Source organism: Scyliorhinus canicula, chromosome 7 (genome assembly GCF_902713615.1).
Source record: "Scyliorhinus canicula chromosome 7, sScyCan1.1, whole genome shotgun sequence".
Classification (NCBI taxonomy): Eukaryota; Metazoa; Chordata; class Chondrichthyes; order Carcharhiniformes; family Scyliorhinidae; genus Scyliorhinus; species Scyliorhinus canicula.
This window is the reverse complement of record NC_052152.1, coordinates 155,336,913-155,364,895: the sequence shown is the minus strand read 5'-3', so window position 1 is coordinate 155,364,895 and position 27,983 is coordinate 155,336,913. Positions and strand designations below refer to the sequence as shown.

At 49.6% G+C, this 27,983-nt stretch overlaps 1 protein-coding gene across 4 annotated transcripts in view; it reads left to right on the top strand.

The window, feature by feature from the left end:
* Window positions 1-27,983, top strand: part of bcas1 (brain enriched myelin associated protein 1) — a 228,128-nt gene that overhangs the window by 149,155 nt on the left and 50,990 nt on the right. For all 4 annotated transcript variants that reach the window (XM_038803114.1, XM_038803115.1, XM_038803116.1 and 1 more), the window contains 3 exons: window positions 9,868-10,032; window positions 21,524-21,586; window positions 26,707-26,874. In XM_038803114.1, coding sequence (XP_038659042.1) covers window positions 9,868-10,032; window positions 21,524-21,586; window positions 26,707-26,874 — 396 coding nt within the window. The remainder of the gene's footprint in view (window positions 1-9,867; window positions 10,033-21,523; window positions 21,587-26,706; window positions 26,875-27,983) is intronic.

Below are 27,983 nucleotides of genomic sequence, written 5' to 3'. Positions count from 1 at the left end.
TGCTTCCCATAGAATCCTTGGATATATCCCGTCAGGCCCGGGGGACTTGTCTATCCTCAAGTTTTTCAAAACGCGCAACACATCTTCCTTCCTGACAAGTATCTCCTCAAGCTTATCAGTCTGCTTCACGCTGTCCTCTCCAACAATATGGCCCCTCTCGTTTGTAAATACTGAAGAAAAATACTTGTTCAAGACCTCTCCTATCTCTTCAGACTCAATACACAATCTCCCGCTACTGTCCTTAATCGGACCTACCCTCGCTCTAGTCATTCTCATATTTCTCACATATGTGTAAAAGGCCTTGGGGTTTTCCTTGATCCTACCCGCCAAAGATTTTTCATGCCCTCTCTCAGCACATGGTGAGAATCTGTGCTGTAAACCATAAGGTCTTGTACTTCTGAAAGGCTGCATCCCTAATGAGCGGGAAAACTGATGCCCTCTGTCTTTATAGTGAGTGTGCTCCAACTGGTGATTGGCTTCGGTGTTATGCATGTTGATTGGTCCTATTGTATGTCCATCAGTGTGTGTGGCTGCACCATGATATACTGGTGTATATTATGGCATGCAGTATGCACATTCTTGCCATGTTTTCGTGGATTTCGCTCCCACAACCCAAAGATGTGCAGGGTAGGGGGATTGGCCATGCTAAATTGCCCCTTAATTGGAAAAATGAATTGGGTACTCGAAATTTTTTTTTAAACTTATCCACTGACTGATTTAATGTGGTTGCCGTATAAACAGTTATTTCAGCTTAACTTTAAGTTATTCATCCTGAATTGTAAATGCTAAAGACCCGAAGTTTTACCAAGTTATTTCAAAATAAAATAAATTTGTTTGTTATTTTGTGACATATGTTACAATCATGTCCGGAGGGGTGACTAAATTCTTCTTTCCCATTCCTGAGATTGGCTACAAGAGTTTGAATTTTTTTAATTAGATTTTTAAGGGCAGCACGGTGGCGCAGTTGTTAGCACTGCTCCTTCAAGGAGCCGAGGCCCAGGTTCGATCTCGGCTCTGGGTCACTGTCAATGTGAAGTTTGCACATTCTCCCCGTGTTTGCGTGGGTTTTGCCTCCACAACCCAAAAATGTGCATGGTAGGTGAATTGGCCACGCTGAATTGCCCCTTATTGGATAAAGGAATTGGGTACTCTGAATTTATTTTTAAACATTGATTTTTATTTTTATTCGGTTTGTAGTTGACTGTGTGTAAAGCTTTATGAAGAAATAAGCCAGCCAGACTCTTGAGTTAATAAGTAAGGAGGTAATTTAATTGTTTAAACTCACTCGGATACAAGTATATAAGACTTATTTAAAAGGTAAAAGCAGGTTCTGAATCCCATGACACACACACGTAGAGCAGAACAAACTACAGGATGGAGGAGGTGAAATTTACCTTTGCTGAAGTCCAAAAGAGAAAAATAGATATACGTTCCAATGTGGTCTTTGGTGTTCTTGAAATTCCAGGGGTGTTATGGCTGGTGTAAAATGTTTGTTTTGCTGGAGAAAATTGTAATCCGTGTTTTTCCTATGGCATTTGAAGTTCCTTTTGATTGAAATTCTGTATCCCTGCGATGTATTCCAAAATTTAACTGAGATCGGGTCCTGGAATGAAAATAGCAGGGGGCGAGAATGATGATGTTGCATTGTGCAGTCTTTGTCTGGATACTATTGCCTCCTGCAGACTCTTATTCTGCTGTAACAAACGAACAAAATCTTTTGACACGTGGGATTTCAACCATGTGCAACTGCTATTGGCATACAATGGAGGAAAATCCATATTAAAGAATGAGTTTCCCTCCTTGCATATTATGTTTTGCTAGTTCTTCTTTGTTCCTGAAGTACTGGATCATTAAACCTGATAACTTATTGTCTTTATATTTTGCACAGTTGCAACAATGGCAGGTATGAAGTCCATCGGACAAGCTGCCTAGACATGACCCCTGTAATCCGCTTTCAGAGGCTGCTAGAAACATGGCCAATTTGTAGGTCAGGTGATTTCTGCAGCCATTTCAAAACACATTTTGGATTTTATGTGCCCCCAGCGGGCGTATTTCCCTTGGGGAGGGCACATTAAATAGGGAACAGGCCTATTGCACCACCTTCCTGCCCCATAATATAGAGAATGGGTGGACGCTGAAATTGGCAACCTGATCTCCATATTTAAATTAATAATCAAGGGTCAAATAGGCCTGTTATCAAGCTAATTGACCTGGGTAACATGCTCCTCACCCAATAGAGCGTTTGGCGAGGACAACCGGGCAGGAGCGGGATGACTGATTCTTTCATTGAAATGCTTGAGGGGCAGGATGGAAGTGGGGTATCACTCTTCAGAAGCTTCTCTTTGCTAATTGGGGGTCAGTCCCCCTTGGGTTGAACATCATACCTGCTCCCTCTCTTAAACCAATCCCCTCGACCCGACATCCCTCTCCCCGATATACCAAAACCCTCCTGGCCCAAGACCCTGGACTCTTCTGCTCCGGAGATCCATGGGCTTTGGTCTTTTCCTAAAGTCCTGGCCACAACCTTTAATGTCTTCCGGGCACTGCTGAGACTGTTGGAGCTGCTGGCCAATCAGATTGGCCAGAGGGTGAGACTTCCTATCCAACGAGTGGCTGACATCCCACAGAGCCCTAACTAACTCACCTCCAAGTGCCTTATGAGGGCTGGGAGGGTCAGTATGGAGCATTTCGGGCTCACGCTGATGTTGTTTGTGGAGGTAGATCTGAGTTTTTTATGTGTGGATTTTCTTTCTGATGGTCTGTGGGAGATGGATTGGGAAATTGTAGGGCAACTGAGCATCAGCTCATGGACAACTCCAATAGATTGAAGGGGCCCTGTCATGAATTATGTTGGTGTTATCTGTGGGGGTGTCCCAATGTGGAACATTGATTCATGGGGGTGTCAGGTTTTGTTCTTTGAATGGTGTGAGGAGTCAAGTGAAACCCCAGTGAGCACAAGCATCCCAGTCATCATGTAAGAGTTATTAAACACTATTTATTAAAGTTAAGAAAATCAAATTCAAGAAAATACACACGAGCAGTGCCATTCTACGCTGTGAATGAAGTATATGAATTAATAAACACACACAGTTCATGTACAATGTACCCCTTGTTCCATAATTTATCTATGATCCCTGAACTCCTTCAGACTTCACCTTTCCTCCAAGCAACATCCTAATTAAATAAATCTATAAATTAAATCCAGCTTATAATTACCAAACAATACGGGGTTGATGATCAAGCCTGGGAAATGTATTTTTCTGGTCCAGCGAAGATACTTAAGCTCCCTTTACAAAGCTTTCTGCATTGCTTTGGCGCTAAGACCTAGAGGCTGTTAGATGTAAAACTGGCCTGCCTGCTTCTGAGGGTGCTGGAAATTATACCATTCTCCCCTTTAATTCTGCAGTCTGTGTATTTGACTGTCTGCCTCCATCAAATTCCTTAACTCTAGAAATTAGCATGTATATGTCATCAATCTCTCAATCGCCTAGATCGGCTGTTTCTACTAATATGCAATTCACAACTGATCCTGTCTAGATACCTGCTCATCCCATTACTGGGAAAGACTCATCTCATCCGTCCTTTTGAATTCTTGCCACTGCTGTTGCTTGGCAGATTTCTACGTGTTTCTGGGCAGAACACATCCTATTATGTCTTGTTAAAATTGTGTTACTGCTGTTACTAGGCAAATCCATGACACTCCTCCCTTCTACTCTTCCTCTTTGTCCTCCTCCCTCTCCCAGGGTAGCCTCCAGAGATATATTGGAAAATGATCTGCTCTCACGATAGCAAAATTGTGGAAGGAGCAACAGATTACCATGAATTTGGAAACATATTACTAACATATAGTCAGGGTATTGTTAGGATACTGTTGTACAACCTTTGCCTGTTCTGTGTTTTAAAATTTCTTTAATCTATAGCCTTCTTGTTAGCTGCTGCAATATTGAGCTTTATTTGCTTAAACTACAGACTTTAGGCACACAGAAACACCCCTGGTCTAATTCCTTAGCCCAGGACTTCACCATGATGTCAGTTCAATAGACTTAGCAAGCAGCCAATTTGTGAATCTGTAATTTTGAGCCATGTCCTGTTGCTTGCTGTTGCTGGAGCCATTCACAATCTTCCAGAAGAAACGCGGGTCATCTGAAGAGCAGCATTTTGTCCTGAGTTCTGTGAGAATACACAGGCAGGAAGCAGCTGGCAAACACTCTCTCTCTGTGCCAAGTGACTCAAAGGGCTCCCAGTGAAGGTACTCCTATTTAAAAGACACAAGCAGCAGTTAGGTCTGTGAAGGGAACTTCTGGAGTGAAAGGCTGTGAACAGTTGCTCACCAGATCTGTAATACTTTAATCCTCTGTTCAAATGGCTTGGAAAAGTCCAAACTGAGAACTCTCTTCAGAATATAGACGGTATTTCTGTACAGAGATTAGGCAAATGGAAAAGTCTGTAAAATTCTCAGGTATAAAGCTCCAGTAATATCTCAGGGCAATGGAGGCTCCATCTGGTGGTCGAAGGTCAGAATTGCACAAACCTGAATCCCCTGTGTCAGGCTCCGTCTGGTGGTCGAAGGACAGAATTGCACCGACCTCAATCCATTCCCTAGGAGGTGGCATTCGGAGAAGACAGGCGCCCACAGAGGCAGCAACCGCAGCAGCAAAAATTAATCTCAAAACATTTTCCTTCAATTCACATTATTTTAATTTTTCCCCTTACCATTTGTCTGTCTTGTGTGTGTCTGGGTGGAGTGTGGGACAGGATTTTGGAGAATAGATAGACTAGTAGACCATCGTTCCATTATTTCCTTTAAATGTTCATATTTTACTCTTATAAATAAACAGTTTGTTAATGTTTCACTTATAAATCTGGTGCATGTAACTCATTGGAGCAGTCAAGGGATCAAGATCTCGGGAAAACACATAAATTATTGCTTAATTCACTTATTTTGGGACTCTGGGGCCTGTGGGGCTGGAACTGACCGTGCACTCACCCAGGGTGTCGTAACAACCTGTCACACCAGAGGTGGGCCAAAGCATTCCGGTTCACATGTCTTGAGTTTTTTTTTAATTTAGAGTACCCAATTAATTTTTTTCCTTGGCACCGCTACCTGGGAATCTTGGCAGTGTCACCTTGGCACTGCAGTGGTGCCTAGGTGGCACTGCCTTACTGATAGTGCCAAAGAGTCTGGGTGACCATGCCAGCAGCCGAGCCTGGTGTGCCTTGCCCATAAGAGGTAGGGTGAAGGGGGAATCGAGGACCTTGTAAGAGGCAAGTTGGGTGCAGTGGGGCAGTCTGGAGTCCATGGTGGGGTGGCTGAGAGGGGTCGAAAGAGCGCGGCAGCATTTTAAAATGGCGTTCCTATCTACGAGTATTCGTCCTGCACTGGTGAGCTGAGCTTGTCAATGCAGGAAATGATGTAAGTGCAGCCTCGCCACCTGGTTCCTCGCTGATACCCCAAAGAAACGTCAAAGTGCTGTTAAATAGCGGGGTCTTTCTCGGTGCTGCAGACGCTAAGAAACAGCCGGCTAAATGCCTCCGATGGGACTCTGTTTTCTTCGCGTTAAATTGCGCCCATATTTTGTTAATATATAAAAAGAAACATGCAATTTTTAAAAATCTGTTAAAATTTGATCATAACTTTAGAGTACCCAATTCATTTTTTACAATTAAGGGGCAATTTAGCATGGTCAATCCACCTACCCTGCACATCTTTGGGTTGTGGGGCAAAACCCACGCAAACATGGGGGAGAATGTGCAAACTCTACACGGACAGTGTCCCAGAGCCGGGGCCAAACCTGGGACCTCGGCGCCATGAAGCAGCAGTGCTAACCACTGCTCCACTGTGCAGTTCCCATTTCTTGAGTTTTGGCCTTCTGTAACACCTGCACCAGTCGTGCTATGGAGTCGAATTTCATATCCATAAGATCTTTTGCGTTCCAGTTCAATGGGAATCAAAGCTGATGGGATAAATCTGTTGTCTACCCACAGTTGGTTTCAGGAATCCCAAACATGTTCATTTTCTTTTTGCTTAATTTGAAGCCACTGGCAAGTTATAGCTGCTCTGCTGTCCAGTTTGCAATTGTGGGAGGGTGGGCAATCAACGAGGTTGCATGCTGAGTCAGCTGGCAACGTGGGCCTGGCTTGGGAAGATTTGATCGAAGAGATCATTGAGCGTGGGCCCCAGTGTATTTGTGGATCAGGCAGAACCCTCCTGTTCCCCTTGCAGCACAACAATTCTTTCCCCAAGAAATTCTGGGCTTACCATCTGGCACAAGGAATGGAGTATGCCGAACACACCTCTCACATATTGTACAAGAACAGAATTTTGTGGTCATCGCAGGGAGCTGGTTTGCATATTTAAGGTGCTTATGCTGCTCATACATTACCAGGCCCACTTGAAGCGGCCTATGTGCCCTTTCACTTTGATGTTCAGCTGCTGGCTGCTCATTTTTCAGACAGGGCACATGCAGCCAATAGTTGAACATGGCCCCCAGTATTTCTCATTAGTTCTCACAGAATCAGTCATAACTTGAGAACTATTATCAGTTGCATGGAGTAAAGTAACATTGTTCCTGTTAGTCAGAACGTTTTGCATGTGCTTTGCATTCGCCTGATTTTAAAAGAGTCTGACAGGTTTCTTGTCAAGACCTTATTAAGTATAATTTACCCAGTTCTGGCATGTTGTGTCCAGCTGCAATATCATTAATTACAGTTTAGCCTTTGGCATAAACTCAAAATATGTAAAAATTTGTTTTAAATAGATTGGAGTTACTTTCCAAATGTCTAGCAGATAACTATACAGCTTGATGTGGTGCAGATCCACAAATACCTCGGATGCAATCTGCTGTCTCTGCTATGTTAATTAATTTTGACCAAGGCAACATTTGGAGTGCTGCTGAATTGTGCACACCAGTGGATGTAGGATGAGGAATAGCATTGGGCTTCACTGTAATGCCCCCAGCCAAAAGAAAAGCTAAGAATTTTTAAAAATGCACCTCCTGGATTAACTTTGGCCTACGAGCCACCTCAAAACAGGTCTGGCCTGATGGGGAATCCATCGCTGTACTGCTGCTCAGACCCGGGCTATAGAAACAGATCAGGTGCCAGAAGCTCAATTTACAAATTTACACCTCCTTGGGTCCCTCGTCCTGCTCCCCTACCCAAAAGAACAGGATCCTATTTAAACTGGATAAGTTAGTATGATCAGAGGGAGCACACTCTTCCTCTCAGTTGAACTGCACCCCTACTCAAGCCTGTTCTGTGAAAGCTGGGACCGCAGACACTGCAGGTGTTTCTATCAGTGATGTTGACAAAGCACTTAAAAGCCCTGCAATTCTGTTAAGGTTCAGACACTGAACAGAAAGGTACCAATACACAGACCATGCACAGCACACACTTTATCAATTGGTAAAAGCAAATTACTGCGGATGCTGGAATCTGAAACAAAAACAGAAAATGCTGGACAATCTCAGCAAGTCAGATAGCATCTGTGGAGAGAAAATGGAGCATCTGTGGAGAGAGAATGGAGCTAATGTTTCGATTCTGGATGTCTTATCAAAGCAAGAGAGAACTGGGAATAGGATTAGATTTATACTGTTGGGGCAAAAAGATAAAGGGGATGTAAATGATGGTGATAATGACTAAGGAGGATGCTGATAGTGGCACATTAGGAGATCAGAAGATGTAACTATCAGCACAACATCTGTATCAATCTACCGCTGGCACTCTATCCAGCCCCACTGCTCCATGCACCCCCATCCACAACAGCATAAATCTCCTCCTATTTCCAGTTCTCTCTGCCTTTGAACTCAAAATGTTAGCTCCATTCTCTCTCCACTGATGCAGTCATTATCCAGCATGTTTTGCCTTGATCTCATGGTATTTGTTATGACCCAATTTGCATATTAGCTAATGAGGCCGCTATCTATTCCTGTTGTAACTCATTTCAAGGCACTCACCAAACTCATGGAGAAACAGATGTTGTAAGTATTGTAATTCTGTTTTCATCATACCCCCATTTCCTTCTTGTCCAACAGAAAAGAGGAGATTGGAAACCTGTCTCAGAATTTCTTTCTTTAGTTAACTCTGTGTCTTCAAATTTTAAAAACACAATGTAGAATTTGAAAAGCTTTAACTGCAAATTCTGTTTTATTTCTTCATAGTAATTAGATTGATTTTCTTACAACTGTCTTTGTATGTGAGGAAGAAAGAGACAGAGGAAACATCAAGAAATTATCACTAAAACCAAATGTAAATTGACCCAGTATTTGGACCTGGGCCACCACGAATGTGAACAGTGGCGTGGGTGCAAAATTTCACAAGACTAGGAAAACAAGTATCTCGCCTGCAAGATCTCGTTTTCCAATTTTCCACGCCCGTCACGAGTGACGTAACAAGGTTCCGACCCAGGAAGGGTGGGAACCTTACCTCTATACATTCTGATAAAAGTAGCGGCTTCACCACCATATCACACCCCCCTCCCAGCTTTAGAAATCCTTCCTCACCAATATCATGTCACATTGGCACGGGTTACAACTACTTTTCACAAATGTGAAGCAGTCGAAGGGAACCCACCGGGGCGCACAGATAATTATATACCCTGGGAGGAGAGGGACATGCTTGGACAGCGCCCTGGCACGCCAGGGTGGCACTGCCCGGATGCCAGGGGAGTGTGCCGAGGTGGGCCCTCTGGGGCACTCTATTGGTATGGGAGTGGGGACAGGGACGGGGACACGTAGGGGGTGGCCCTTTTTATGTTGGGGAACCCTTTAAAACAGTGCCCTGACCTTGGGATTCCTAGCTGCTGGCTTTTTCTAGCACCGCCCACCAGTGTGACAGCGTGAGCCACACCTCCAGCATTTGTTTTTTCAAAGCATTAAAAAATATGGAGGGAAATGCAAACAGTGCAGCCGGCACTGTTCTGTACTGAAGACATCAGCTGGTCCTTTCAGCGTCACACACGGTCCTCTCTCCAATCCCCCTCTCCTTATTTATTTTCTTGTTTGTTTTTTCATGACAGGAAACAGAAGGAAAAAGGCACAGTCTGAACCCTGAGCCGATTCCTTTCACTCCATCGTTATAGGGAGAGAATAGGGTTTAAAGAACTGGGCCTCTTTCTCTCCCCAAATTATTGACAATGTCACATATTGTCCAGTATGGAGGCAGCTTACCCGCTGTCATCCCGCCATTTAACCCTCTTACTTCTCCTCTCCCCAATGTTTAACTATGGCAAAATTCAGGGGCCCCATCCATCCTGTGGCTCTTTTGAAGCCTCTCTCTTTAATGATGGCTCTCTTCTCTCCACCCTGGTTTGGGGTGATGTTGGGTGACAAAAGGGTGTATGTTTAAATAGTCGTTGCTTGTTGTTCTGTTGCTGTTGTTGTATAAGTGACAGGCGGTTTGAAGGAGAAGTTACTGCTGCTGCTGGCCCTCTCCCTCTTTCTCTCACACACTCCCTCTCTCTCCTGTTTTGGGAAGGGTGAGAAATCCACCAGAACAGAGACCATAACTGGTTAGCAGGCCCGAGCTAGAGCTGAGAGCAACCAAAGACAGAGCCTGTAACAACTGGGAGAAACACAGACTGTTTAACTACCCTTCTGTCACTTCGCTGCACAAATGTGTGCGCATACACAGCTAACCTGCACCTCTTTTTCCCCCGTCAGTGTCTCACACACACACGCATAAACACACCTGCAGAAAAAACTGGCTTTTTAAAATGAATCAATTTAGTTTGTTTAGAAGACTTGGGGCCGCAATGTGCGATCACATGTACAAGGACCTTTGTGCGGGTAAAAAAAAGCTATGAACTGTTGGACTGTATAATAAACATATGGATATACACACACAATGCATATGAACTGTGTATTGCAGGACACTGTTGACAACGACAAGGACCATACGGCATCCTCCTATGGTGGCAAAGAATCTCAAAATTCTGAATCAAAGTCATCGGAGAACATCAAGGAGTCCAAGAAGGATAATAAAGCAGAGACACCTACAGACGATAAGTCGGTCATGAATTTCTTCAAAACACTTGTAAGCAATGATAGCTTGTTGTTTTTAGTCTTGGCATGTAATTATTTTTAGATACTGTGGTCAAGAATATATCCTACAGGGCACCATCATGGTGCAGTGGGGAAGCCCTGCTGCCTAACGGCGCCAAGGTCCCAGGGTCGATCCCGCCTCTGGGCCATTGTCCATGTGGAGTTTGCACATTCTCCCCGTGTTTGCGTGGGTTTCGCCGCCACAGCCCAAAGATGTGGGGCGGTATTCCCCCCCCCCCCACCACGCCGGATGGGAGAATCGGCGGGGCACCGCACGAATCGCGCCACGCCGCCCCGACCCCCGCACGCGATTCTCCCAGCCCCCCGAAACCAGCGCCGCACAAATCGTGCCGGGCCGCTCGGAGAATCGCTGTAAACGGCAAGGGGCGATTCTCCGAGGGGGGGGGGGTGGCCTGGGGAGGGGGGGGGGGGGCCTCCATCATCAGGGGGACCCCTTCGAAGGGGTCTGACTCGCGATCGGGGCCCACCAATTGGTGGGCCGGCCTCACCCACCCCCGGGCCTATATTCCGCCGCAGCCGGCCCCTGAACACCCACGCCATATTGCGTTGGGGCCGGCGCACGTAAGAAGTTCCCTGCACATGCGCAGGGTGGCGCGGCCCAACTGCGCATGCGCAGGATTGAGCTGCCCCATCTGCGCATGCGTAGGTTGGCACGGTGCCCATTTGCCGCCACGTAGGGACGCTGGAGTGGCGTGAACCACTCCAGCGCCGTGCTGGCCCCCTCTGGGGGCCAGCACGGACCGGCGAAAGCCTTTCGGCCAGCCCTGCTGCCGGGGGCGCCGGTTTTTTGCGCCGGTCTTCTGGTGGCAACCGCTCCGGCGCGGGGCTGGCCCCCAAAGGTGGGGAGAATTCCCAGGGGCACCAACCACCCCCGAGTGGTTGGCGCCACTCCCCTATGCCGGGACCCTCCGTCACGCCGGGTAGGAGAGAATGCCGCCCCTGTTGTTATTCTTTTAAAGTTAGACATTTAAATTTAAACATTAAGGGCGCGATTCTCCGGACTCACGACGCGTCGGAGAATAGCGGGCGGCGCAAATTTTTACAGCCACGCTGGTCTGACACCCTCCCGCTATTCTCCCCCCCCCCCCCCACGGCCGCTCTCCGACACGAATCGCTGCTCGCCGGTTTTTTACGGCGAGCAGCGATTCTCCCCTGGCCGATGGGCCGATTTCCAAGGCCTTTACGGCCGTTTTTACGAACTAAAAACACACCTGCTCTCACCGTTCGTAAAAACGGCCGTAAAGTGCCGTTCTGGGGAACCATGGCACCGATTGGCACGGCCGCACCACGGCCGTGCCAAGGGTGCCATGGGCCCGCGATCGGTGCCCACTGATCACGGGCAGCGGGTACTTACCCCGCGCACTCTTTCTTACTCCGCCGCCCCGCTGGATCCGTCCGCGGGGCTTCCGAGGGGCATAACGGCCCGCGCATGCACGGGTTTCACGCATATGCGTGATGACGTCATCCGCGCATGCGCGGGTTGGAGTCGTCCAATCCGCGCATGCGCGGCTGACATCATCATACGCGTCAGCCATCGCAAACTTTGGCGCGCAGGCTTAGTGAAATTCGTTAAGCCCGCGATGCCGGAGTTCACGGCCGCGCGATGCTAGCCCCGACCGGGGAGCAGAATCGGTTCCCGGTCGGGGGCGCGAAGGCTGCCGTCAAACACGGCCGGTTTCACGGCAGCCTTCACGACTCTCCGCATTTGCGGAGAATCGCGCCCTAAATACTTAAGAGGGTACTGACTGGATTTACTAGGATGTTGCCAGTGATAGAGAATTTTGGAGATGAAGGAAGATTGAATTGGCTGGACTTGTTTTCTTTGAAAGACAGGATGCTGAAGGGTGAAATAATTGAGGTGTATAAAATAATGAGGGGCCTATGAATAGTTAGGAAAGATTTCTTCCCATTAACAGAGCGGTCAATAGCCAGAGGCATAGATTTATATATTTTGGAGGATTTTCAAAATAAATTTAGAGTGCCCAATAATTTTATTTTCCAATAGCGTGGCCAATTCACCTACCTTGGACATCTTTGGGTTGTGGGGGTGAGGCCCACGCTGGAGGCAGAAACCCTCAATACATTTTTTTGACATGCATTTGAAGTGACATGACATCCAGGGCTATGGACCATGAGCTAGGAAATGGGATGAGACTAATTATGTACTTTCATGGGATGTGAACAAGGCCAGCATTTGTTGCCCATCCCTAATTACCCTTGAACTGAAAAGCTTGGCCATTTCAGAGGTCAGTTGAGAATCAATGACATTGCTGTGTGCTTGGAGTCCTGGTTTATTAACTGAATTTAAATTCCACAGGCTGCCATGATGGGATTCAAACCCATGTCCCTCGAGCAATAGTCTGGGCCTCTGGACTACTAGTCCAGTAACTTTGCCATTACGCCACTATTTCCCTGTTCTCAGTGTATCATGGATTAAATTCGTAAATTAACACTGAAAAGCATTCAGGAATCTTATTTGATAATAATAATCTTTGTTTTCACAAGTCAGCTTACATTAACACTGCAATGCAGTTACTGTGAAAAGCCCCTAGTCGCCACATTCCCTGTTTGGGATCTCTTGCACAGTGTAGCTGGAACAATGTGAATTGTTCTTGCTCTGCTTTACCCTTAGTACAATTAGCTTGATTCCCCATTCATCAAAGACTGTTTTCAGAATTGTAACAGAGAGTAGGTGGTAAGGCTCAGAACTGAATCGGAGATGACTCGTTTGGATTCCAGTGAGGAAGAGGGATGAGAGAAGCAATTGGCATTCGAAGAACAAGTGAACGCAGTTTAGGATTTGGAAAGGAAGTATATGTTTGTTTTGGAGATTTTGTAAAAGCATTTGAATGGGTTGACTGGATTAAGCTCTTGATGGTGTTGAAAGACATTGGAGTAGACTGGAGAGACAGATGACTATTAAATATCTGTATATGGGACAAACTGCAACAGCGCATTCGCCAACGGGAAGTCAAAGCCCGTGTAATTGAAAGAGGAGTTCAACACGGGTTTTGTTTATCACGAGTGCTCTTCAACGTCTATGTAGAATCAATGTTTAAAGGCATGGATTCTGCTGTTAAGATTAGTTGTGAGGTTGGGTGGGGGGAGCGAATGGCAACATCAGTTAGTTTTTCAGCTAACAAAACACTTGTCGCAAACACAGAAGAAGGATTGCAGAAGTGAGTAGATAGACCAGTAACAGCAGGAATGAACTTTAAAATGAACATGAACATTGGTAAAACCAAAGGTGTATCTCAGATTATCAAAAAGCATTCATATATTCATTGAAGGAAAAGAATACGGATTGGCGCAAGATTTTGACTATTTAGGAAGCAGAATGAGGATTTTCGTGTCCCGCACGCCATGATGAGACCCGCCCCGGGAGGGGTTGGGTGAGTCCATTAACTTTTAGTGGGACCGGAAGACCCAATCCCAGCCATAATATCTTTAGATGGAAGGTGCAAAAAAGTAATAGGAGGGCAATGGGACAGGCTATGGGCGGGATTCTCCGACCCCCAACCGGGTCGGAGAATCGCCGGGGGTCGGCGCGAATCCTGCCCACGCCGGCCGCCGAATTCTCCGGCCCTCCAAAAATCGGCGAGGCGTGAGTCGCGCCACCCGCCCCGGAGAATGGCGGGGACTGCCGCAACTCAATGGGCCCCGGGGCTGCCTGAAGTCTCCGGCCCACGGTGGGCCGAAGTCCCACTGGTTTTTTGCCGGTCCCGCCAGCATGGATCAGACTAGGTCCCTTACCGGTGGGACCTGGCGGCGTGGGCGGGCGCCAAAGGCCTTCCACGCCGGCCGCCGGGGCTCAAACCATTCCAGCGCCGGCCTAGCCCCTGAAGGTGCGGAGGATTCCGCACCTTTGGGGCGGGCCGACGCCAGAGTTGTTCACGCCACTCCGTCCCGCCAGGATGCCCCGCCGGGTACGGGAGAATCCCGCCCTATATTTAGTTAGAAGGGGCAGTTGCTAACTGGAAAGGTGAATACAGACTCCGGTGAGACGAGCCGGTGGTCAATCGCAAACTGCCTCCGCTGCCAGAAAACACAGCGCATGGGTTGGGGGGGGGGGGGGGGCTGGGGGGGGGGGGCCTGCAGGGAGTCGGTGGTGGTGCAGCAAAGGCCCACCCAAAATTAACGGGTGCAATTGAGTGGCCGCGTTGCACTTGCCGCGGATCCAGTCGTGCTGGCTGAGTAGCGGGAGGGGGGAAAATCAAGATTTGTGCTGAGCATGAACCTGTTTTCGATTCACCCAGCACGCTCCCGAAGGCAAGTTCCGGATCACCTCCAAAAATGGCGAGAATATCATTAACCCTCATTTGCATTCATTTCAAACTCATTAGCGAGATTGAAGTCGAATGCAGCACCCTCCCAGGAATCACCCGACTCCCCAGCAAGAAATCACGCAGGCATCGTTTAGTACACCTTTTCAAAAAAGTGAAGCTGGTGCAATGGCTACTGAGGGGAAGTGAGGAGGTGAATAGCCATTTCCATTTTCCGGCATGCAGCTCAAAGGCACCGGAGCTGTTGCCTCAGTTCTTGGATGTGGGGGGGGGGGGGGAACACCTCAGTGGGGTTGGGCTTGGTCTGGGGGCTGAAGCGTTCCAGGTCAGGGGTCACCCCTGGGCCGAGGGGGTGAGGGGCTTTGCATCTGTGAGGTCTTTAAGCCACCTTTAAATATTGTGGAGACCCGTAACATGGGCGCCCACAGCCTGCCTGTCCTACCAAACTCTTCCAGGACAGAGCTCTGCTGGGGCTTTTCTCCTGAAAGTCAATTTCACCCCCTTTGACTGTGAACAGCCTCTAGCTTCACAGCTGAAGGCTATTTCAAATGAGGAATTACCGTTGTTAGTTGCGAGTGCACTTCATCCTCCTTAACTTTCAAGTGCCTCCTAAAGGGCACACGCACGATGCCACAGAGGGTGATTAGTGCACTGCATTTCCAGCAAGCTTTGATGGCTGAACAATGTGCCTGAACTTTAGGAGCATCAGCACCATAGAGTCAGCTGCCAACAATCAAAACTAAAGAGCAGGGTTTCATCGCTGAGGATGCTCTCGCAGCCAAAGAATGAGTGTGTGGATGAGCTTGGCAGCTGAGCACAGCCTCCCAAATAGTCCCGGCAAAGGTCTGGAGTCCAGGGGCTCCTGGTATGGCACAATTGGCTCGCTGAATGGCATTCTGAGAGGAGGCAGGACAGCCATGGTAAGGGTGGGGGAGGCTTGGGGATTTGAGGGTTTCGAGATGGAAACTCTAACTGATTGTTGGTGCCTTTCCTTCTCCAATTCTTTCCCGATAAAAAAATGTTTGCTGGTTTTGATATTGCAGAGGCTGACCTTGCGTTGCTTGTGACAGCTGCGGTAGGAAGATGCCATCTGAGGCAGCAACGCCAACTCAGACAGGAGGCGGCACTCCATGTGGCTGGCCGCTCATCAGGCTGAGGGGAGACCAGAAGAGCAGACCAGAGATGGTCCAAGGGGAACAGGCATTGTTGGTTTTTCAATGAGCAGACGGAGAGGATATGATACAGGTGCCTTGGTCTCAAAATAGAGACAGTGAGGCACCTGTGCTCCGTTCCCGCTGACACAACACCCTGTGGAGGAGGACATCTGCTCCCGGTGGCCATGAAGGTCACCAAAGACCTAAACTTTTATGCCACTGGGTTATGCCAGGGTTCAAGCGGGTACCTGTGTGGCAACTGCAGTCATCAGTCCACAGATGCATTCGGGAGGTGACAGATGGTTTGTATGCCTGGGCATCAGATAATATCACCTTTGAGCTGGACCATGCCCACCAAGATGCCTGGATTTGCCGCAAATGCCGGGATACTCCAGTACCGGGGCAATCGATGGCTCGCATGTCTCCCTGTGAGCACCAGGAATCAGGGAGTGCCCTATATTAACAGGAAGGGGTTCCACTCCCTATATGTTCAGATGATGTGCAACCACTGCCTCAGAATCATGCATCTATGTGCCCGCTGCCGTGGGAGCGTGCATGATAGCTACATCCTGAGCCACTTGAAGGTCTCCGGTATCTTCAAGGTTCACCCCAGGATATCGGGTTGGCTCATGGACAAGGGATCCCCGCTGAGGGCATGACTGATGATGCAGATGCGGAGGCCTGAGACCAAGGCACAAACCCTATGCAATGAGGCCCACACTGCCACCCACGCTGTCATTGGGCGGTACATTGGGCTGCTCAAGTTATGGTTCCGATACCTTGACCTCTCTGGCGGTGCCTTGCAATACACCCCCCCGTCCCACTTTGTGGTGGTCTGCTGTGCCCTCCACAATCTGGCACAGCAGCAGGGTGACATGCTGGAGGAGAAAGAGAAGCAAGAGGAGATGCAGCGTCATCTGAGGAGGAGGATGAGACGGATCAGGAGGACAAGTCCGAGGCGGAGCCAGAAATGGATGACAGGCAGCAGCAAGGGTCCAACTTTCAGGAGGACCAGGGAGGCCCTTGCTGTCTCCAGATTCTACTAAGGCGAGGCTGTGTCCATCAGCTCAACCACATTCCCATTTCCCTCCCTCCATTTCAGCCCCCCCCCCCCCCCCCATCTCACCACCACTTCCCCGACCACCCTGTTCTCCCACTCCAAGGGTCTGGAGTAACGTCACCAAGGTAATGGGCCCGTGTTGGCATTTTTATTGGGTAACCATACGAGTGATGATAACTGGCTGTGTGGAAAGTTCTGGTGCTCCTCGATTTTTGCTAAAGTTTGACTCCTATCTTTCTGCTGACTGCGTGCTCACACCCAATCTCTGAGCGGGGTCTGCATTGGGACTTTTTATCTTGAACCTGTCATGTGAATGTCACTTTAAGAAATGTTTGGCTGCTCAAGTTACTGCAGTGATGTCAGAGTGTGGGTGGAGCTGAGCTCTACTTCTGCCTTTTAGTTTCAGTTTGAGAAAAAGCTTGGGTGTGTCTGTGTTTTTCAGTGAGCTGCCTCTGGAGTTAAACAAAGAGCTGTACTGTTGATCTCTGCCATCCAAAGACTATCTATGGATCATTTGGTGAACTCAGAATTGTAAAAGGTCTCAGTATTGAATATAAACCTAATGTGCTCCTGTTTGAAGATTTGTTAAGTCTTTTGGATGTTAAAAGACAGCTTACAGGGTTTACGTAGTGTTGTAGTCTTTGGGGTTGTATTTGAATTAAAGGTTGCTTAGATGTTCACTGTTTGTTTTTAAAAAAGGTTAACTTGAGTTCATAGAATGAACATTGTTTTGTTTTTAAAAATACTTTTCCATTTCTGCTGTACCACACCTGTAGAGTAGGCCGTGTGCTCCCCATACCACAATCTATTAAAAGTTGTGGATCAGGTGAACTCCATGATACACTTTGGGGTTCTCTAAACCCTGGCCCATAACACATCACTGTGCCTGATGTGGGGGATGGAGGGCAAAACGGGACAGGAGTGCAGGCAGGCCCCCTGTGAAGATCAACATGGCAGAGGCTTCACATGTATGAGGTGTGGCACAGTATAATAGTGAACATTTACTGTGACAGATTTCCATTACTCCTAGTTACAGATAATTACCCCACCCCCAGTGCCCACTCAGTGCTCCTTACTATTCTTGATCTTCCCATTGTCTAATGCTACGTCTATGAGGCACATCGGAGATGGAGGTAGCCTGCTCCTTTCTATGCCCTCAGCCCTTGAGATTCATTGGTCTCAGGAGGGGGGATTCAGAAGAACTAGAGACTGCCGTAATCTCCTTGGTGGTAGGCCTTGGGTTGGCCTCCAGCGCTTTCTTCGCTCTCACAGTGCCCAGAGGATCCTGAGGTACTCCATGGGATGGAAGGGCAGCTGGAGTGAGCTCCAGAGGCCGCTTGAATCATCTGATGCTGTCAGTCCTGGAGGTTTCCAAATCGTCTGCACCATGGTGTCGACATCCTCAATGATGGTCCTCAGAGACTGTGCCACGCTCTGAAGTGCCTCGGCAATATCCACCTGTGTCTGGGACATGTCCCTCAGCGACTGTGACATGATGTCGAGGCCTCAGCCATTGTCTTCAAGGACTGATCTATGCTTTATATACTACCACTCATGACACGGATGTCAGGCCTTCCACTGCGGTCCCTACCCTAGCAGTGTTGGCCCCGGTGCCATGCATTGTCAGCACTATATCCTGCACCTGGAGCCAATCGGCCTTGCTGGAATGTACCTGGCACCCCCTCCAGAATCTCACAGTTGTATCCTGTCATCTGCATCAGTCTGGGAGAACGTTGTCCAGTGGCTCGGCATCTGACTGGGACCCAGCTGGGTCCTGGGATCCAGCAGACCTCTGACTGCTGTCTCTCTTGGATGTTCCTGCCTCCACCTTATGTGCATCAGCAACTGTGTGGTGCTCACCCAATTGTGTCCCAGAAGCCCGATTATGCCCCAGAAGATGGGCAGCACGATGGCACAGTGGTTAGCACCGCTGCCTCACATCGCCAGAGACCCGGGTTCAATTCCATCCTCTGGTGACTTTATGTGTGGAGTTTATCCATTCTCCCCCTGTCTGCGCGGGTTTCCTCTGGGTGTTCCGGCTTCCTCCCACAATTCAAAGAAGTGCAGGTTAGGTGGATTGGCCATGTTAAATTGTCCCTAGGTGAAGTTAACAGGATAGGGTGGGGAATTGGGCCTAGTTAGGGTACTTTTCAGAGGGTCAGTGCAGACTCGATGGACTGAAAGACAAAATGATCCTTCTGCACAGTAGGGATTCTATGATTCTACGAAGCCTGTCCACTAATGTCACCCACCGAGGTGTGAGTCTGCACTGGTGAAAGGTGCGGGTGAAAGCTGTGATGCCTCGTCGGTGATCTCCTCGGAGCTCTCCTCCGAGGTGTTCTCTTGGATTGCACGGGTGTAGGTACGACCCTGGATGGCCCGGCCTCATCAGATGGTGATCCTGTGAGACAATCGACATGTGGTCAGTGTGCAGGAAGGATCATTTTGTCTGACATGAATAACTCATTTGAGACAGGTCATCTGGATGAAGGGGAAGTGGATCTCACCTCTCTCTCGTGCATGCCAAACCCGCTGCTCTCCCCTCGGGCAGCCCCACAATTTCCAAGGTCCATTCCTTATAACGGTGAGGACTCTCATCTCTGGGAATCCTCTCCCCACCTTGGACCTTTCCTGTTTATTTTGGGCTATCTTCTCCTGCAGGGACAAACTTAATGGGTCAAGGGGGTCTATAGCAGGTGGCATGTGCGGGCACCACACCTGGACATGAAGGGATGGGCTTCTGGGTACCAGGAGTTCTGAGGAACAAGCTTGAAGTTCAGAGATGGGGAAGGTGTGAGGTGTAAGTCAGTGATTTGTGGGGAGAGAGGGTTGGGAATTTGAGGAGTGGCAAGCAGAACTGATGCCAGGAGGGAGGTGCTAACTTACCCTTGCAGCTCGTTGGAGGTCGTTGGTCTTCTCACATTGGACGGTGGTCATTCTTGCCAGGCTGCCCACGCTGACAGCCACTGCCATTGCCTCACAGGTGGTATTGCTCACCCTGCTGCTGCTCCTCCAACCCTCTTGGGGAAACAGGGTGCCCTGCCTCACATCCACAGCGTCGAGAAGCCTGTCCAGGTCGGCATCCCCAAAGCGAGGAGCAGGTCTGTGTGTTGCCATGCTTGTGTGTTGACTGGGAGTGAGTAGTGAGGGAGCATTTAAAAGCAGCTGAGGCGCGAGTCGGGTGAATCAGATGGCAAGGGAGCCAGTAATGTCAAGATTCTTGCGGGAGCTCATTTTTGTGACTAAGGCCCAAAAATACAGACAGCGATCTCGCCAACGTGGCCATCGCAAAACTTACTGCGAAACTTGCCCTAAACTGGACTTTAACTTTGATCCGCTGAACCACGCCCATCTTTCAATTTCTGTTGTTATTTGCTGTTAAGGAGGATATCCTTTTTTCCACCCACTTTTTGCGATGTTCTTTGTAAACCACGCCATTATCTCGAATCCATAGGGCGAGATTCTCCCAAAACGGGAGAAATCGTAAAGCTGGCGTAAAAATCGGTCCCCGGTCGGGGCTAGCAGCCCGACGCCGTAGGCTCCGGCAAGACGGGCTTAACGAAAATCGTTAAGCCCGCTTGCCGGAGTTAGCGCCGGCTGACGCGTCATATGACGTCAGCCGCGCATGCGCAGTTTGGAAGACTCCAACCCGCGCATGCGCGGGTGACGTCATCGCGTTTTTGCGCGAAACCCGCGCATGCGCGGGCCGGGTTGCCCCTCAGCCGCCCCGCGAATGGATACTGCGGGGCGGCGGAAGGACAAGTAGTGCGCGGGCATCAGGCCCGCTGCCCACGATCGGTGCCCACTGATCGCGGGCCCATGGTACCACGGCCGTGCCAATCGGTGCATTGGTTATTAATAGCGAGTTTGTGACGCCGTTTTTACGAACGGCAAGACCAGGTGTGTTTGCCGTTCGTAAAAACGGCGGAAAGGGCTGGGACTTCGGCCCATCTAACAGCTGAGAATCGCTGCCGGCCGTAAAAAAACGGCGGCAGCGATTCGGGTCGGGACTTCGGCGGGGGGGGGGGGTGGGAGAATAGCGTGAGGGCGGCAAAAATGTCGGGAAGGCCCTCCCGCTATTCTCCCACCCGTCGTGGGGGGCGGAGAATTTCACCCATAAGGTTTGATCCTTGGCCCCAGCCACCCACCTTCCTGCCTTCCCTTCCCTTTACACAGCCCCTTGACAATATCATCCAAAGACATGGGGTCAGGTTCTGCATGCATTCTTTTTTTATATAAATTCAGTGCACCAATTCATTTTTTTCCAATTATGGGGCAATTTAGTGTGGCCAATCCACCTACCCTGCACATCTTTAGGTTGTGGGAGTGAAACCCACGCAGACACGGGGAGAATGTGCAAACTCCAGACGAACAGTGAGCCAGAGCCGTGATCGAACCTGGGACCTCGGCGCCGTGAGGCAGCAGGGCTAACCCATTGCGCCACAGTGCTGCCCTTTACATGAATTCTGATTACACTTAGCTCGACCCATCAGCTGTCTGAATCCATACACTGCTTCTCTGTTGTCAGACTGTTCATCCACCATCCAGTTCTGGTGGACTCTGCAGGCCGCCCATGGAACCAGGTCCCGCCGGTAAGGACCTGTTGTGATGTACGCCGGTGGGACTGGCCGGAAATGGGCGGCCACTCGGCCCATCGCGGGCCAGAGAATCGCCGGGGGGGGGGGGGCCACTGCCAACGGCCCCCGACCGGCACGGCGCGATTCCCGCCCCCGCCAAAACCCCGGCGCCAGAGAATTCGGCGGGTGCGGGATTCACGCTGCCCCCCGGCGATTCTCCGACCCAGCAGGGGGTCGGAAAATCCCGCCCCACATATTTTCACCCCTCTATCAACCTCAGTCCATGCCTCAGTCCATGAGCTGATCCATGTCATTATCACGTTTAAACTTAGCTGACTTTGGGTTATCCACACGCAATTAATAAAAGCATCCGTAATTTTCATTATAGGTGACACCAACAAAATCTTCTTCCAAGACGGAGCTTGACTCGCAGCAGGCATCAGATGACAAGGTAAACCTCTTCTTATTGTTCCCCCTTCCTGTTTGTACTTTGTTTGTATCACACACCATCTTGCCACCAGTTAGGTGAGCGTCTGAGGAGCAGAAGCATAATGAGGATAAAGAAGAAGATAAAGAGAGGAAGCAGGCAACAAAGCACAGCTCCTTTTTCCCCATGCTGTCCACGATGAACTGACGTAAGTAACCAAAACCCTGTCTCCCATTGCTAGACAATCTCTCACTTTCGAGCAATTGTCTGGCCACGTTGCCCCCGGCACAAATCCCATTATGTCTGGAGAATTTCGGGGAGGCCTGAAACAGGATTTGCTCCAGGCGCAAAACAGTTTCTGATGCTCCCGGCCTGCTCCAGCTGATGCGATCAGGATCTCGCCCAGAAAGGGCAAAAACCTGACCAGAGCTCATTTGCATTCATTTTAATCTCATTAGTGAGATTAAAGTCAAATGCACTGGCGCCCCGGTGTTCTCCTTGCCTGCAGGTCCCTAAAAGCAGGGAGCAGGCGCCATGCACTCCGAGGGGGGAGTACCTCTCTCCATTTCCCTCCAGATAAAGGCACAGCAGCCACAGACCAAATGCCATGCGGTGGTCCTTCAAGGGGGCAGGGGGTTGGGGCTCGGAGTGGGCTGGAGGGAGCCACGTCAGGGCTTGTTCCAGGGATGTGGGTTGTTTGTTTAAAATCTGATGTGCTTCCGAGAAAGAGCAGGTGGCCTGTCAGACAGCAATTTCTTTAGACTGGATCGTTTTCAACCTCTGATGCATGAACAACATGCCTGCTCTGGAAGTACATTTTCACCATTGAAGCAGCTGGCATCACTCAGATGGTAAAGTGCAAGAGTTCCTCAATGAGGATATTCTCGCAGTCACTCTTGAATTCTTTGGATAGACATGGTGACCACACCGGGGAAGGGCCTGGGGGCCTTTGTAGCCTCCAGGTGGTCAGGGACATGGCTGGACAGTGCTCTGGCACTGCCCTGGCACCCTGGCAGTGCCACCCTGGCACTGCTAATATCCAGGGCCTGAATAAGGGAACTGTGGGGGAAGGGGGGGGTGCCGAAAGGGGAAGTACCTTAGGGAGGGCTCTGAGGGGGTGGGGGCATTTGGCAACACACAGCAGAGTGTCACTCATTTGGGGTGGGGTCTTTGAGATTTGAGATTGAGCGCAGATGGGTGGTTGTCTATAAGGTTGTCTTAAGATCATAAGATCGGGGCATCCTTCAAAAGTGGTGCTGTGATCTCTGAGGAGGCGAGTTTGCCAGCATCTTCAGATCCTACACACCTCATTCATGGTGCAAATCACCCCAACCTCCTAAATGTGGGCGGATTTCAACCTGGATTGCACCAACCCACACAATGAGAATCACACGGTGACACAATGGTTAGCACTACAGCCTCACAGCGCCAGGGACCCGGATTCGATTCCGGCCTTGGGTGTCCGTGTGGAGTTTGCACGTTGTCCCCGTGTCTACGTGGGTTTCCTCCAGATGCTCGGATTTCCTCCCAAAGTCCAAAGATGTGCAGGTTAGGTGGATTGACCATGCCAAATTGCCCCGCTAGTGTCCAAAGATGTGCAAGTTAGGTGGGGTTACGATGGGGGAGGGGGCCAAGGTAGCTTACTCTTTTGAAGAGTCGGTGCTGACTCACTGGCCGAATGGCCTCCTTCTGTACTGTAGGGATTCTATTGATTCTATGAAAACTATACTGACATCTTTTGCAAGAATTGTGCCCTTTATCTTTCTTCTATCGCTGACTATCATAATGCCTTTTTGGCAACAGTTCAAAAATAAAAGTCAGCAAAAAATAAATATTTCAAACCAAATTTATAAATGAAAACCGCTTATTGTCATGAGTAGGGTTCAATGAAGTTACTGTGAAAAGCCCCTAGTCGCCCCTTTCTGGCGCCTGTCCGGGGAGGCTGGTACGGGAATCGAACCGTGCTGCTGGCCTGCTTGGTCTGCTTTAAAAGCCAGCGATTTAGCCTAGTGAGCTAAACCAGACCCTACAAAACATGGCGTATTGTTTCCAAACATGAATCAATCACCATTTTGCATTTGGTACCCGACTTCCATGTATCATTGCTTCTCCTAGTCCTGCTATGTACTGCTGCTCCAGAGCTTGCAGCATGGCTGGTAGAAGCTGCTGAAGTTCAAGAAAGGAGACCGCAGATGGTTTTGGTGGATGTCAGTTCAGAAAGAGCAGCTGTGCACTCCACCACCTCAGCGTGGATGATAGCAGTCACAGCTGGCTGACTCAGGCAACAACAAGATCACTCACAGTGTTGCAGTGATGGGAGGGCAAGCACTGTCTTCCTGAGAGAGAGGACAGTCAGTTTCTGCTCCATGTCACCTCCCCTGGGCAACATCTCAGTAATCCTGGCAATATGTTGGAGGAGAATTTGGTCGACTGCTGTGACACCCTGAAATGCTCTTTGAACATTGCAATCTTAGGCCCTGATCAAAATGGGCTGAGCTTGCATTAAGGGGCAGCACGGTAGCATTGTGGATAGCCAGGGCCGGCTCAAGGCACCGGCAACTCGGGCAGTCGCCCGGGGCCAGACTCGGGTCCCGCGCATGCGCAGTTGGGCCGGCGCCAACCAGCGCATGCGCGGTGGCCGCCCTCCCCCAGGGCGCCCCCCCCCGGTCCGCCCCCCCCGCTCGGTCCACACCCCCCCCCCCCGCCCACCCCCCTCAGACCTCCCGCCCCCCCCCCCCCTCGGGTCCCCGCCCCCCGTCCCCCCTCGGGTCCGCCCCCCCCCCCGCCCCCCCCTCGGGTCCACCCCCCCTCGGCCCCGCCGCCTCCGCCCCCTCGGCTCCGCCTCCCCTCGGCCCCGCCCCCTCGGCCCCACCCCCCCTCGGCCCCAGGGCGCCGAAGTTCAGCTTGCCCGGGGCGCCAGCAACCCTAGGGCCGGCGCTGTGGATAGCACAATCGCTTCACAGCTCCAGGGTCCCAGGTTCGATTCCGGCTTGGGCCACTGTCTGTGCGGAGTCTGCACATCCTTCCCGTGTGTGCGTGGGTTTCCTCCGGGTGCTCCGGTTTCCACCCACAGTCCAAAGATGTGCAGGTTAGGTGGATTGACCATGATAAATTGTCCTTAGTGTCCAAAATTGCCCTTAGTGTTGGGTGGGGTTACTGAGTTATGGGGATAGGGTGGAGGTGTTGACCTTGGGTAGGGGGTAGGGTGCTCTTTCCAAGAGCCGGTGCAGACTCGATGGGGCAAATGGCCTCCTTCTGCACTGTAAATTCTATGTAGCAGCAATTTGAGCTGCTGCAGAACTCAGAGATTGAGCGCTGCACTTGTGCTGCAATGGAAACTGCGACTACAGGCATCAGATGCTGCATCATGGATGGGTCCATAAAAGTGTTGATGGAGGTGGCCACCATCATGTTCTGAACATGATGGACTCCCAAGTCCTGCTCAAAACCCTGCTCCAAGTTGGTGCTGGGCTCTTCCTTCGGGACGTTAAACACTCCAAGCATTTGTATGTGCATTCCCATGAAAGTCCTCATCTTAGACCTCTGCAGCGGGACCAATGTATCCTTTCCTCATCCACCGCCGACCACTGGTGCTTAATGTTGCAACAGTGCGGATGACACCTCCAGTGAAATACACGGAGAATCATGGAGCTGTGGCTTCATCATTACACCTATTGGTAGGGCGGCACGGTGGGGCAGTGGTTAGCACTGCTGCCTCATGGCCCTGAGGACCCGGGTTCGATCTTGACCCTGGGTCACTGTCCATGTGGAGTTTGCACATTCTCCCCATGTCTGCCTAACCTGCGCATCTTTGGATTGTGGGGGTGAAGCCCATGCAGACGCAGGGAGAATGTACAAACTCCACACAGACAGTGACCCGGGATCGAATCCGGGTCCCCAGCGCCATAGGCAGCAGTGCTAACCACTGCGCTACAATGTTGTCCCTTGGAGAATTTCAAACTTATTAACCACACATAACGAGGTGGGAATTCCAAAATAAGAACTTAAAGTGGTGCAAACACTCAGCAAGTCGAGCACTTCTGTGGAGAGATAAACAGATGGCGTAATTCTTCCCCCCCCCCCACACATCTGAGGCGGGTTTTCCAGGAATTTCCAAAACAACAGTGGCCAAAACAGATGATTGTACAATAGGAAACCTTGAAAAACAGTGACAATGTAACCTTGAACAACCCAGGATATAAATCACAAATTTAAGGGACAGGATTTTCCGACCCCGCGCCGGGTTTGAGAATCGCCGGCGGGCCACGCGAATCGCGCCAGGCCAGCACGCGATTCTCCGGTTGCGGGCCCCTCTACGTGGCTGGTCTGCCGATTCTCCAGCCCGGGCCGTAAGAAAAGAGCCATTCTAACCTGCTCTGAGCCGGTTGGACCTCGGCGTTGAAGGGTCGGGTGGTGGCCTATGGGGGGGAAGGGGAGTCCGACACTGGGGGTGGCTTCCGATGTGGCCTGGCCCGCGATCGGGGGCCCACCGATCGGCGGGCCAGCCTCTGTGGCTGGGGGCCTCCATTCCTAAGGGCCAGTAGCCCCTATAGTCCTGCGGCATGTGGCGTCTGGTCCGGCGCGTTGAAGGAGGCCACTGTGCATCCGCGCGTTGACGCCAGCGCCACTGCGCATGTCCTCATTGGCGCCGGCGCAACTTGCGCATGCTTGGATCCCGCGGCGCAGAGTTCACGTCGGGATCGGCAGCTGGAGCAGCACGGACCGCTCCAGGGCCATGCTGGCCCCCTATGAGGTCCAGAATTAGTCCTGGGAGCGGCCCGTTACGACGGAGTGGACACTCTGCTGCGGGATTGGAGAATCTCACCCAAGATTTCTGCTGAATGTGATTGTTTGTTACAGAGTTCATTTTTCATCACTTTGCAAGGAATTATTTCCATTTAAAAGTTTTCATTATCAGGGCTAACATGTCTGGTTCAGTTAGCGTTACCCAGAGAAATGTTGGTAGGGGTATGGACATTAGTCTTTGACGCCAACACAACTAAAGCAGGAGCAAAATGCCGATGGTTTCCTTGATTAAAGGTACCTCAAGGGAGATTTGACTTTTTCATCAGCCAGCTCAGTTTAGAGGCGAACTGCAGGCAAGTGTGACAATGAAAAATTGGCGTATTTTGTTTTATTGACAGAAAAAAGTAAATGGAGAACACAAAGAAGCAGCAGCTAAATCCCACAAATTAGAACAAAAAGCAGCAGAACAGGAGATATCCAAGAAGAATGAAGCAGATTCCTCTGATAAAGCAAAACTCGACAAGACACCAACACAAAGTCCATTTGGAAAGCTCTTTAAGCAAAAGGTCAGTAACAATATGAGAATTTCTTTACTTTAAAGACATCTTTAAATCATGGCGATGATAACCTTCAATTGTTACTATGATCTCCTGTATTGTCATCTTTACATATCTGTGTTACTGTCCCGAAATACCAAACTAGATAACGTTTGATATAATAATCGGGCAGCTGACTTACATACTTAATTACAATTTTAATCTTGATTCAATCACATGTATATGTAACATGCTATCTACTCAAATCCAAGGTTTTATTCTAGACAACTTTAACAAATGGCAAACTGAAAGCTAAATCCATTTAATAACCGCAATACACACAAATAGATTAATTATACAGGTAGAAAATGCTGTCAGTCAGAAATCAACAAATCACCAGCACTAAAATTTAACACTTCAGAACAAAAGTAATTATAGTGATAGCAATTGAAATTATAGGTATGTTAGAAGCCACCAGTGTTGCAGCCCTATCACTGATTCGTACTCATTTCAAGTGTGGCTTCCTAACTGGGAGCACAGAATTACCCCTTATTGACAGTAGTTCAAGTTAGGTCAAAATGTTGCACATACCACAAGTACACTGGCACAAATAAATCAGATTATGGCGAGGATCTTATCAAACTTAGATGAGTATTATCAAGGAGGTCTTGTGGCACAATGGGTAGTGTCCCTACCTCTGAGCCAGAAGCTCTGGATTTGAATCTCACCCCATGACCTGATAGCCAAGGCAGGTGCGTTCCTAACATGACCAAACAGGTTGAGTGTCAACCTGCAAATCTTTCCAACATGCCACTGGCTTGCGGATAGAGGAGAGACTCCTGCTCAGCCACGCTTGATACAGAGAGCATCCCTCAAACTATAAACCTCTGGCGACAGACTAGCGACCCTTTGCGGGAATTACTATCTATGAAAACAGACTAAAGTCATTCTTACGAACTGCAATTGGAATAATCTCCAAATTCACTTCCTTTTACAAAGAGATGAAGGAAAGTGTAATTGTATTTGTTAATGAACAGAATTTTAATTGGGAATATGTGTTGAATGTTCAGTCTTGCATGTGGCTGTCCTCTTTCTGCTCAATTGCAGAACTAAGTGGGACTGAGAAGATCCCTGTTCTG